This window comes from Athalia rosae, chromosome 4, assembly GCF_917208135.1.
Source record: "Athalia rosae chromosome 4, iyAthRosa1.1, whole genome shotgun sequence".
Lineage (NCBI taxonomy): Eukaryota > Metazoa > Arthropoda > Insecta > Hymenoptera > Athaliidae > Athalia > Athalia rosae.
This window is the reverse complement of record NC_064029.1, coordinates 1,620,500-1,632,743: the sequence shown is the minus strand read 5'-3', so window position 1 is coordinate 1,632,743 and position 12,244 is coordinate 1,620,500. Positions and strand designations below refer to the sequence as shown.

Sequence of the window (12,244 nt, the reverse complement as noted above, 5' to 3'; positions counted from 1 at the left end):
ACCCGATGATCTCGGAGGTACGGAGTCGAATCGAAAAAACGGGGTATCAAAAAAAAGAGAATAGCAAAAAAAAAAACGAACGAGTCAAAGTGAAGATGGGAGGAAAAAAGCTCTGCTGCTGAAAAAGTGGCTCAAACATCGTGGCGAGATACTCGCGTCGTTTCTGTACGCATGGCGACGACGAACGCAGTGGCCCCCAAGTGGGGCAGGCGGGAGGGTCAGCCAGAGGGGAAGGGAGGAAGGGAGGGGGGGGGGGAGGGAGGGAGGTAGAGGGACGAGGCTGGACCCTCTTCGAGTTGAGTCGTGAGTCGAAGTCAACGCGAGTATATCGGGCACCCAACGTCGAGCGGGTTGAGAAGAACTATAGCTGTGCAGGGATGCGTTAAAAATCTAGAAAACACTAGAAAATCATCACGAATTCGCAAGTCCGATCCATCGACAAGGGATATCCGATCGCCGGGAATAAGAGAGAGAGAGAGAGAGAGAGATCGTAGAAAGAAAAAAAATCGAGGAAAGAAAAAAAATTCGTTCAATTTCTCGTTTTTTTTTTTTTTTTTTTCTTCTCTCACGCATCTTTTCGAAAAGCGAGAAGGGTCGCGTCGGTGGCATCGTTCGCGCGCGCGCTACGCTGTACATACGCATAAAACCGTACCCATATATATATATATATATATACATATTTATATATATCTATATATCGAAGAAAGCTCTACGCCGTTGTAGAACGTTTTCTCTAAGCATATAACGAACAGTCCGACTCCCTCGTCTCTGGAGACCGGACGCCGCGATGCCACCACTTCTGATCGGGTTAGTTCTCGTCATTGTTGGAATGGATAACGCCGAGGGTGAGTCGCCACTCGATAGTCCCCGACCCTTTGGTCAGGGAAAAGCTTCCCGCGCCGAGGAGTTCGATCGAACCGGTGTGCTGCAACCGGACAGTCAGATCACCGCCACCCTTCGCCCGGGAATCCACTCGGAGTAAGTTGCAAGATTGTTTGTTTTTTTCTAATATAACTTCTCAGCATGCTCGATCTGATTATCGTGCGTAATTTTCCATTGGTTCACACAATCGGTCGAAAGATTCCACGATTTAACGGAGGAATTCTTCGAGAAGTATCCCGATGGTCGAAGAGTCTGGGACTGGGTGCGAATCGCAAATTGTGCTTCGAGGTGGAAATTTTTTGTTGAACATTTTTTGTAGTTTTGTAAAAAAAATCTTATCGTTGTGGAGTCGTTGTGGTCGATAAAGTTTGTAGAATTTTCTTCTTATCGATGTAGGGTGTACAAGCGTTCGATAATGTTGTTCAAAGTGTAACACGTACGACTCTCGAAACGATCGATGGAGAACAGAAAATTTTCCAGCGATCGTTGCGAATTTCGAACCGCCCGGAATTACCGGAATTCGACGAAGTGTATCTCGGAGTGGGACGCGACGCGATCAACGACGTAAAATCGATGTAAAATATTGAAAAAGCGGAGGATTTCCATCCAAATTTTAACATTTCTCTCTTCTGGTCGGAGTTACGTTTTGGCACGCGCGCCCTCGGATTTTATCGCCTTCGGTCACCTGGCTACGAAACTAATAACGTGTCTGAAAAGTCGCGTGGTTAACAGCGCGGCGTTATAACCACGTGCACCAAACGGCGCGTCCCGTCGCGACGTCACGGCTCATAAAATTTTGCTATCAGATGGGTTTTCCGGAGAACTGTCGTTCCCCCCGCCCCCCCGGTGTTATATGGTAGAATTGATTTGATGTTTGACTGCAAAGTTTGTGCTGAATTTAGCTCGGGGGTCGCGCACGCGACCCCAGACGCCGCGACGCCGGCATTGTGTCCTGACGCTAATTTTACAATAGCCGAGCGTACGACTGGCGAGCACGTGCACCAGCAACGGCGGCAACTGCAGCGTCCCGACGCCCGACGTCGACGTTTATCCCCGCTGAAGAAACATCGCGGCACGCTTATACCGCACCGCTACCGAAGCATTCGTACACCATCGGATCTTTCTGACATTCGCGCCGTTCCCGCCTCTCCGACTCCTACCCCGAAATCATTTTTATCCTCTCCTTTTACCGGAGGATCTCTTCGGGCGCTCGCGCCGCAGACGGGGTGAAAGAACGAAAAAAAATATCAGAGAACGTCACGTTTTTAAAACTGGGCCATGTCACAGACGATGTATGCACGCGTCATACGTGCACTTATTCTCCTTACCCTCGATCCATTTAGCGGCGACACATATTTGTGGGAAAAATAAAATTCACCATTTTTTTCAGCGACCTCGCGAAATGTTGGCAATATATATTATTGGTGTACTCTTCGTATATTTCCTCCTTAATTATTTATCGCTTTATCGATCGACCCGCTGTCCTCGTCCTCATCCCTTCAGAGAGGGAACCCCCGAAGATTGAACTGGTCGAAATTATTTCTCCAGGTTCTATTACCTGATACATCACGAGGGGACACCCTTCACGCTGCTGGTCAGCCCGTGCAGTGGACCCATATCGTGGACGGTGAGCTACACTCGGCCACCAGAGAACGAGTCGGATGCCGAGGGTGCGAACGGTGAGTTATTTCACAATTTTCTTCTTACTCTTCGAATTCTCTCGCTTTCGTCAAGCCGTTTCGTCCTTCTTCTATATTTATCTATCCATTTTTTCGTTTCAAAAAAGTTTGCCAATTATTTTTCGCTTACATGTGCGTACGCGGCGCGGGCGTATAGGTCGTACAGACATTGTGTATATCGCCCGTAAGAACTTTCCAAATAAATATCATATGGCGTTGAAAAAGGTTTACTTCGAACGAACGTTTGTCAGATGCGGCGAGTTTCTTTTAGCTGTCAGATCTCTGAATTTATTCGTTCGAGAGATAAAATTTATTCTCTTCGTATAGTTCGAAGCTCGCTTGTATAGGTGTGTCGTACCATACCGTGTGGAAACTTCAAATTCCCGTCTACGTGCTGTGCGGTCTTGAATAACGAGTAGGGGTCAAACTATATTTATTGCGGTTGATAAAATTTGGCTACAATATTTTCGAATGGGAGGTGGACGCGTGTCGCGGTGAAAAAAGCTCGCCGCGATTTATCGCCTGTAGGCGATTAAAACGTGAAATTTCCGATCGCTCGAGAAGTATACATATATATCATTTCGCGGATACTCGCTGCAGCGGGATTCGATGTTTTCGGGGCGGCGAAGAGGTAGACGCAATTTCTGACGGTTCAAACTCGACTCTCGTCTCTCGGGGTCTATTCCTACGCGGGCATAGAACGTCGCGAGAGACGTTTAGCAATAAATCCTTTCTTCAAAGAGTGAACGAAACTAACGTTTCTACCGGCAAAACCCATACCGTTGCGGTGGAATGCGCTAACAAGCAGTTTTCTGACCGAACATATCCCCGGGAACATATCGCCAAGGTGAATAGCCATATACGCGTCATAATAAGTATATACACTCGACGGAAAATGTCCCGGTGAGATCCGATACCGCGTATATAGCCTCCGTACAAAACGCCGCGCGACTACAGCGTGCAGCGTGTACATTTTTCTGTCCTAGTTTTTTTTTTTTTTGGGGCCGTTGAGAAAATTAGCAACCCCCGTTCGACGCGCGTGTGACTTTTCGTTTCTCGTCGCAGCTCGATGGCCGGTGACGAAACTGGTGCCCGGTTCCCCGTTGTTCGCTTACGCCGGTTCGGAGGCGCGAAATTTTTCAATGACCAAAGCGAAGGAGGGAGTCTATCGTTTCGAGATAAAATCAACGCCGACGGAGCCGGCGGCCACAGCGGCGAACGAGAGCGCGGATAATCGTCATCGGGGTTTGGACACCGTACGACTTTACGCGACGACCGAGAGCTTGGAGAATCTCGGTAACATCGACTTTGGAAACGGCAGGGGACACCGTCGTCATTTATTACGATTTCAACAGCGACGCAGCAAACGACGTCTCGGCGTATCTTGGAGCTGGAGGTAGGTAATAACGGTGATGCCGCTGCACCTGATTGACCCCTACCGAGAAAGAGAAACTGTAAGAAACCGTAAGAACCACAACTAAGGAAGCCGTGAGAAACCGAGAGAAACCATAGGTCGATCAATCAATCGATTGGTCTACCGGCGTCAATATATTTCACTTCTTATGTATCCTTCCCTTCCCGATCATCCGCCTCGTATATATGCCAACGGCAAAAGCTGCAGCGGCAAAACTCTCCCGCGGCTCGGGGCAGTTCGCCTCCGATCCTTTTATTCATTTTTCACCTTATAATCACCTGAAACGTTACATTATACTCATGCAAGACACCGAACTTCCCTCTGCCTCTGCCTCCGCCTCTGCCTCTCCCCCCTCCCCTCTCCCCTCTTCCCTCCCCTCTTCCTCCCCCGGTCCCTTGTTCCAATTACCGATTCCCATTATTATAAATTGCGTGTAATCATAATCATTGTCCGGTTATATCGTAACGATACAAGTATAATCTTTTAACAAGGATATCGATGATCTTTATGACGTCGCCGCGATGATCATTCTCAACATACATGTGGGCAGCTAAACATCCGAAAAGATTGCCGGACGTCGGGTCCGGCCGAATCAATAATTTCTCAAAGCTCGGGTGCTTTTTTTTCCGAGAGCCTTGTTACTCATTCGCGCGTAATACAAATACATCATCCCTTTTTACAATATCGTACGTACGCTATACATAGATCGGGAGATTTCCGGAGCCCGCGTATAAATCTAGCTCACTGTTATACATTTCAACGTCCGGGGTACATGAATAAGACTATGAAAACAATCGCAGGTTACGTCGGTATGCCATGTAAGCCCGGGGCGGCGTCGCACGCCTTGAATGAATACATTGGGAAATTGCGCGTGCGGGTGGCTCCGTGTTATAGTATACAGGACGTCTTGGGACCATTATAGCGTCGGGGAGTATTTAGTTAACACCGGGACTGGTAAATATTGACGCGAAAATACGTGCTCGAAGTTTGCAACAACGAGATTTCTCTTGACTTACAGCCGGGTGGGCCCCAATCTGACTGAATACTGCCTGGCCGTGACATCTGGTCCACGTGAACCTCCGGCCACGTTGTGCGCCGCACAAAATCTAATGCAACAAACATCCACGTGGTTCAAACGCGACCGTGTCGAAACTTCCGGACATCATAGACGTCGGTCAATTCCGGAGGGGCTTCACTGTCCGAGGGAACCGAGGCTCACCCTCAACGGCATGAGGTTCAATACCACCTACCGTTTCGCACTTTACGCGGTCAGTCGATTATTTCTCCGTCTGGTTTCAGAATTTCTCTAATTCACGCAATCGTCAACTGCAGCGCAATCTAAACACTTTGTTCTTGTTCGTTATTTTATTTTATTTTTTTGATTTTTTTTCTTAAAAAAAAGCAGGTGAGTACGACCACCAACGTCTCGAGTCGTATCACCGTCGAGAGTCACAAGTTTCGTAGAAATCCAACGCAAACTCTGCGCACCGATCGTCCGGAAACGGCGAATCTTCGCAAAAATAGCGGATCGGTGAACTTTCAATACCGACCCCGTAGCAATACGGCAACGATTTTTCTCGTCCGTTCGTGCGGGGGTGGGTCCTTTCGGGCCCGACTCAAGGGCTCCGGGGTCATTTTGAGGGACGAAGAAGTCAACGGTAACACCCTCAAACTGAAAGCTCAGCCGTTGGAACCCGGCAAAAGGTACGTCCTCAGGATATCGGCGACACCTCAAGAACTGCTGACCGTTTCGACCGTGAAAGTCGTAGCGCGGGAGGAAACTGCGTCCACGTATCAAAAGGTGAGACGATTCGGTGAAAGGGTGTCTGAGGATTTTCTTTCCAATTTTTAGTCACGAAGAATTATGTAACACGTTCTCTTTTTCGTTTTGTTTCGCAGGGTCCGAGCAAAAGTCGATCGCGGGTCAACCGATTTCCCGGAGGTTCTTCGTGGTCGAAATCATCGCGAAGATTTAAAGTAAATCGTAGACCGATCTGCTCTTTTTCGGATATCTGAGGAGAGAGAGAAAGAGAGAGAGATGAAAAAAGAACAAAAACTGAATGTATAATTAACGTCAACGTCAACTTTGACGGGTGAATGATTTCACCGCTCACCGATCCACCTGATATCGAATCATCATCGCATCATCGGCGTATCTCCAACTACGTTGTTATTTATAACGATAATAATAATATTGAACTCGTTCCATTCACCTTTTTGTTCAAACTTCCATTTCCGGATGTTAACGACCGATTGTCAACGGGTTCGGATACCAGCGCCGGAAATTCGTCTTCGAGCATCAAAATATTCTGAACGTTTGAATGATGTTTCGATATATTCATGTATATTCTGATTACAGAAACGAAGCTTGAGATACGCTGGTGCTTTGAGAGATGAAAAAAAAGGAAACTGCAAGGAAAAGAATCGGTAAAATTAAAAGAAAGAAAAAAAAAAAAAAGATGAGAAAAACGAACGGACAAACAAAATAAACGATTTGCCTTGAAACGGAAGGCGAGAACCAAACAAGTCCGGTTCAGGCTGCATCGTTAAGTGAAAAGTGTTAAGTGGTTTCACGTCGATATGACTTAAAAGGCGAGAGGATTCTATTGCGCACTGGTTGCGTCTTACGGACATGCAACTCTTTTCGATCGAGTCTATTTTATTAGCCCGTATTCCGCGAACCAAACGAACAAAATGAAAAGCAATAAATAATGGAGAAGTTTTCGATCACCTCGCGAATCATTGGAAACGAATGAAAAATTTCTCTCTAAATATCAGATGCGATATCACGAAATACAAAGAAAGTTCCTCAAATAATATTTCCGGCACATCGAATATAATTGTACAATTTATTAGCAAAAGTTTCTCGCGACCACCTCGCATAATTTCTGTGATGTACTATATTTAATTTACCCGAAGAAAAAAAAAAGGAAAAGGAAAAAAAAAACAGTATAATCGAAAAACCATTATTAACAATTATTAATCCATACAGAGAGACGTGAATTGATTCAATTTACGATAACCGTCCGCACGCGTTCACTCGAAATTATTATCAGTAAATTACAGAATTATTACTACCGGAACAGCCTCAATCTCCGTTGAAACAGAGAATGAAATTAATACAGCAACGCGTTTTATGCAGAGTCAAAACCAAAAATGAGAAAATTAATTCTAAAAATCTATTTTACTCCGAAAAATATTAAAAAAAAATTACTTCCTCTCTGGTGTTCCTCCTTAACTCGGGGGTAGGAAGAGTGACGAAAGAAAAAGGATTTTTTTTTTTTTAAATTATTGATTTATACATGAAATGTTTTGTATTATATATTTCGATAATAAAAGGTTTAAACACACCCAATACGGTGGCCGATGGCGCGGGATGTAATGCAAACAGAGCAGTGAACCTGCAATGGCCATATGTTGGCCGTTCTGCCCTCTCGAGTTTCGTTCGCCTCTTCTGTCACTCTGCAGGTCTTTCTGTCGGTCTGTCTGACCGACTGTCTATCTGTCCTCCGTCCTCACCAACGTACACGGATTTTCGGGGTGGGTAGACGGTAATGATGGTTGTATAGGTTTACAATATCATTTGTATGGCCGTACGAAAAAGTGTGCGACATTTACCGTTACAACAAAACCTGCACCACCTTTCCCACCCATACTACCACCTAGTTACCCCGCTAATCGCTCGTTAAGTGTGACAATTATGACCTTGATCAGTGTTCGCCATATTGAATGGATTGTTTTTTACATGTATATTATGGAAATCCACCGGTCGGATGGCCTCAGTTCGCGTTTGGCGCTCGATGTGAAATCGATGCTGAAAAGTTTGGCGCACGGGAGGAGAAAGAATTGAAATTTCTTAGGCAGTTTCAAAAAATATTTTTGAAGGAAACAGACGAACGTTTGCAATACCGAGCGTCTGGTTATTAAATAAATTTGAAAAAACGTAAGCGTTTGAACGCCGCGATTCGCAAAGGGAAATAAATCGCAGTCTTTACGATTCCCTATACCGTAAAGTTCGCTGGCCACAAAGATGAAATACGCTACGGCGGTGTAAACTAAGTTTTCATGAAATAAACGAACACCTTATACGGTTCTAGGTGTATACGCCGAGCTGCGAAACTGAGAAATTGTAGGAGATAAATTAATAAATTTAACGTAGGCTGAAATTAGCTGTGGTTAACATGAACGAGGATGACTTATCGGTGTACAGCTTCGAAGCCCGGGTCGGCTACCAAATCGTTCTTTGGCCCATCGTGTTACTCGGTGTTGCTGGAAACTTGACAGTTTTGTGGCGAGTCAGTTTTGGAGCGGGTATCAATTCTACGTTAAAACCACTCTACAGGAGCGCGCTTTTCTCGATGAGTTTATCCGATCTCTTGCTGTTATCTACTTCCGGTTACAACACTTTGGCGAATATGATTCTCACCAACATTCTTTGGGTACTTCCGGAGTGGGCATGTACGGCTTTACCTTGTCTTCAAACAACAGCGGTCCTGGCGAGCTCGCTTACTTTGGCTGCTGTTGCTGTCACTCGGTAATTATTCAGTTTTTCTAATTTATTCCTTCCTCGTTCGAAGGATCGATCGATAAACCGGCGATTCGAAGTGGCGATTGTATTAATTATTTTTTTTCTAAACCCTCGAGGTACCGAGCCATGAAACCAAAGTATCCGCCACCAGCTGGACCCACTCTTCCTTTAATTATTATCTTATTTCTCATGATTTGGGGAATTTCTATCGCCGCGACTTATCCCGTTCTTGGCCTCTACGACGTTCAATCTCTGATCGTCGTGACGGACGTCACGTATTACAGGTGAATTTGAATCATTACTTTTACATTTATACCTATGATAAATGAATTTCAAAAAAAAAGAAAAACATATTCTGCAGGGCCTTCATGTGCGTGACGAAGGATCGCGACAAAGCCACAATTACTTACGTCCTTTTGTACGCTGCGATATTTCTGCCGTTGGGAATCGTATTCGTCGGGGTCCACGTCTTGTTGGCTCTGAAAATTAGGGGACGTCGTATAAAACGCGGTGACAAGATGAATTTGGGAGCGAGTAGCGATTCGCAATTTACCGAAACCTCGACAGGTCGGGATGAAAAAAATTTATTCACCGATATCAAATGATCGGTAAAAATTTTCATCTCTTTTTTCACCCAATATTTAATCGGGACGTTGATTTTTACAGCCACAACCAGCACCGTGAGAGCCTCTTCGATTGTCCGGAAACGCTCCGCGGTCTCGCCGCCATTTTTACCGAGAAAACAGCGTACCGTGAAGGTGATCCTTTGGCTAATTGCTATTTTTACAATCTGCAGATTACCCGTTTGGACATTCACTGTTATCAAATTATACGTGAGATTATCCGGGACGATATGGTGGCACGTTCAAGCAATCGTTACCATATTGTCTTTGGTAAGCACAGCCGCTAATCCGTTCCTCTACGCATTTATCAATGAGGCGTTGTCAACCGTCACCTGGATCAAATCCTGGTGTTGCTCTGGTTCCAACGAGGCTAATCTCAGCGAACACGAAACTCCATCGGCAAAGTTCGGCAGCAATGTTGCGAGCATTAAAGTCCCCCGAGGTCCCTATGCGCCGTGAGGTCTATGCAAATTATCACTTATTATTATTCTAATACTTAACGAATTTATGATCAATTTTTCAATCATCAGACACAATTGTGACTCTTCGATATGCGACATTGCTTTTAGAATCGAGGAAAAAAAAAAACTCACTTTCATTTCTTCATAACGTTAAACGTCTTTATTTTACATCGATCGATTCGATTATATCATCGTCGGAAACCGCCACTTAAAATATTCACTTCAGAAGTTGGAAGATAAAATCTCCTCTTTCGTCTCATATTTTTATAACCATAGACGATGCGTTAAAGGATTGAGAAAAGAATAGCGCAGATAGGTAATTAGAATTGATTTATCGAGGGACCGCAATAAACTCAAAGCAACTCCGCCTCCAGCAATCTTAGAAGTTTTTCTCCAGGGCTGTTCGGTGGTTCCAGTTTTAAGAGTTTCGTAGCCCTAACGAGGAGACCTTTACGGTCTTCGCCGGGACACGAAGACAATTCCCTAAGGGCCACCGCTGTGTAAAGCGCGAGACGTCCGCCAAAAGGATCAAGTGCTTCGGTCGTTTGAATCACTCGCCTACAGATCTCAACTTTTTGAGGATCGCCAGGTGGCAATAACTGCATCAACGAATGCCCGACGGTCAAGCAATGCTGGTGTCCGGGATGCAGCAGGACCTGCAGCCTGTAGGAAAAAAATATCGTTGTTAAAAGAAATATATAGCATCCCAGCAAAAAAAGAAATCAAAATAAAAATCGACTCCGCACCTGCCCAAGAGATCCGAAAGCGCCTCTCTACTCGCTAGATTCATCGCGCCCTCGACTTCCTCCCCGAGTCTTTCGGTCAGCTGCATGACCTCCATCGAGGTCAGAACGCCGGGACAAACATTACAAACCCATTCGGTTTCCGAGTCTAATGGATCTCTGGGCAATACTAGACCCGAACCACAAGGACAAAGCAATGTTCCAAGATGAGTTCCGAGTTCCGTAGGATCGGCGCACCTCTGACAACGGCATGAAAAATATTTCGTCGCAAGAAGATGTTCCCGGCGACTTCGGGTTGCCCATAAAGCGTGCGTGTACGTCGTGCTCAGGTGTTCACCCCTGCATAGGTTGCAATATGCCTTATTTGAAGCTCGTAATTTTTATACTGCACTGTAATAAAATATACCTCTTGACAGACGTAACGGTGCGAACGGTAATACAGGGTCGCCCCTTCGCGTCGATTGAAAAGCTATGCCTCGTATTGGCGATGCAATTGTGTTCCAGAAGGCAGGCTGTCTCGTAAAGAGCAGCGGAACCTTCGAGTGGGTTCGTTTCCAGAGCATTTACATCTATGAGGCCGCACACCCTCGCGAAAGAGGCGCTCGAAGCCGGATCTAGAGATAAAAAGGATGCGAGATGCTGCATCAAGCTGAGCGTCTCCTCGTGAGCTTCAGTTCCGGGGCCACGGGCATCCTCGTGACTTTGAAGGGCGTTCAGAAGAGCCCAACGCTTCGGACTACGCCGACGAAGCAGGAGGAATCGCAGAGGCAAAAGAACGTCGTATCTGAATGAATGATACAGGCGAAGAAATTATAGAATTGAAGGAACGTTTTTCTATTTCTTTTTTTTTTTTTTTTTTTATTATTTTACCGCAAGGACCAACGGCAGCAAATCTTTTACCTCGGCAGTATCCTTGTTTTCACGAGAATGGCACATTCCGAACCATGACGATCGTGGTCCAGTATACCTGGGCAGTGGGGGTGGCAAGTTGGCCAAGCACACCCTGGACATCGATTTTCCGGTTGTTGTTTTCCGCATCCAACGCAGATCCTTTCCAAAGAATGAGGAGCTGGACCCCAGAGAAGAGGTGGTTCGGAAACAACGAGATCGCCGATTTCCAGGTCTTTGGCGGCCAATAAATGCCGTCCAAGCTCTTCGTTCTCCTGAATTTCCCATGATCGGCAAATCGTCTTGTGACGAGGCCAATCACTTTTCTGATGCTCCTTGGTACAGTAAAATTGCCCTTTGCAATTGCTGCATCTGAGAGTAGCCAATTTTTCACAAATCGCGCAGGCACCCTCCACGTTATCGGATCCCATCGCTGCTTCACTATTAACCGATGCTTAAGTATTTAATTTATGATATGTACGGCCTACCGGGCGATTAGAGTTATCTGACAAATTTTCTGTGTTATTTTAATGATAAACTTTTTTATGGTTCACAACTGCCGCGATTTTCCGAAGGTGGGCATTCCAACGAGTTGAAAAAAACACTCAACGATGTTATGCGACAGCTATTGGAATACGTATGACGAGTAGGAGCAAAGAGATATTTGCATAAAAGTACATCAGACAATTATCGGAGAACCACAAATGATTTCAACGGTAAATTATAAAAGTCACTCTATAATCTTCTTCCGTATTGAAAAATTACATATGTTTGTTGCACCCCTACATACACAAAAAAAATAAATAAATAAATTGACTCGCATTTACATAGATTTCAATCCGTGCAGAGCCATACGTTAAATTTATCGATTCGAGTATTTCATAGACCGAGAACTAGCCGTCTATATCCCTAACGGACCAACGAAGGCTTCGCAAGTGGCCTCACGACCACGGCTATCGGTAGTTTAATTATAAAATCCACCAAAAATAGAATCCAAAGTATAGGTCGTCACACCCGGAACGTTGC

The 12,244-nt window shown here is 45.3% G+C and overlaps 3 protein-coding genes across 4 annotated transcripts; 2 read left to right on the top strand and 1 right to left on the bottom strand.

Moving 5' to 3' along the window:
- Positions 1–294: 294 nt before the first annotated feature.
- On the top strand, positions 295–6,410 carry LOC105687450. Of its 2 annotated transcripts, none has more exons than XM_048654076.1 (6): positions 295–978; positions 2,431–2,561; positions 3,627–3,957; positions 4,994–5,243; positions 5,381–5,776; positions 5,875–6,410. In XM_048654076.1, the coding sequence occupies exons 1-6, from the start codon at positions 788–790 to the stop codon at positions 5,989–5,991; spliced, it is 1,416 nt and encodes a 471-aa protein (XP_048510033.1). In that variant the 5' UTR covers positions 295–787; the 3' UTR covers positions 5,992–6,410. The 2 variants fall into 2 exon arrangements, with proteins under 2 accessions (XP_048510033.1, XP_048510032.1); XM_048654075.1 differs by having other exon boundaries at positions 5,378–5,776.
- A 946-nt stretch (positions 6,411–7,356) lies between these two features.
- Positions 7,357–9,593, top strand: LOC125500629 (galanin-like G-protein coupled receptor npr-9). The gene is made up of 4 exons (XM_048654086.1): positions 7,357–8,509; positions 8,620–8,787; positions 8,865–9,070; positions 9,170–9,593. Exons 1-4 carry the CDS (start codon positions 8,157–8,159, stop codon positions 9,583–9,585), a joined length of 1,143 nt encoding a protein of 380 aa, XP_048510043.1. The 5' UTR covers positions 7,357–8,156; the 3' UTR covers positions 9,586–9,593.
- Positions 9,594–9,724: 131 nt separating this feature from the next.
- On the bottom strand, positions 9,725–12,171 carry LOC105687469 (SET domain-containing protein SmydA-8-like). Its single transcript, XM_012403129.2, has 4 exons — positions 11,231–12,171; positions 10,737–11,114; positions 10,334–10,669; positions 9,725–10,250 (listed from the first exon to the last, which is right to left on the bottom strand). The coding sequence occupies exons 1-4, from the start codon at positions 11,647–11,649 to the stop codon at positions 9,941–9,943; spliced, it is 1,443 nt and encodes a 480-aa protein (XP_012258552.2). The 5' UTR covers positions 11,650–12,171; the 3' UTR covers positions 9,725–9,940.
- Positions 12,172–12,244: the final 73 nt, after the last annotated feature.

Bases quoted from the DNA above. Each gene is read 5' to 3' on its own strand.
- LOC105687450 (XM_048654075.1), top strand. From the start codon at position 788: ATGCCACCACTTCTGATCGGGTTAGTTCTCGTCATTGTTGGAATGGAT. The intron at 979-2,430 runs GTAAGTTGCAAG...TTATTTCTCCAG, and splicing joins CGCCCGGGAATCCACTCGGA to GTTCTATTACCTGATACATC. The intron at 5,777-5,874 runs GTGAGACGATTC...TTTGTTTCGCAG, and splicing joins CTGCGTCCACGTATCAAAAG to GGTCCGAGCAAAAGTCGATC.
- LOC105687469 (XM_012403129.2), bottom strand. From the start codon at position 11,649: ATGGGATCCGATAACGTGGAGGGTGCCTGCGCGATTTGTGAAAAATTG. The intron at 11,115-11,230 runs GTAAAAGATTTG...TCATTCATTCAG, and splicing joins AAAACAAGGATACTGCCGAG to ATACGACGTTCTTTTGCCTC. The intron at 10,670-10,736 runs GTATATTTTATT...CAACCTATGCAG, and splicing joins ACCGTTACGTCTGTCAAGAG to GGGTGAACACCTGAGCACGA.
- LOC125500629 (XM_048654086.1), top strand. From the start codon at position 8,157: ATGAACGAGGATGACTTATCGGTGTACAGCTTCGAAGCCCGGGTCGGC. The intron at 8,510-8,619 runs GTAATTATTCAG...TAAACCCTCGAG, and splicing joins GCTGCTGTTGCTGTCACTCG to GTACCGAGCCATGAAACCAA. The intron at 9,071-9,169 runs GTCGGGATGAAA...TGATTTTTACAG, and splicing joins ATTTACCGAAACCTCGACAG to CCACAACCAGCACCGTGAGA.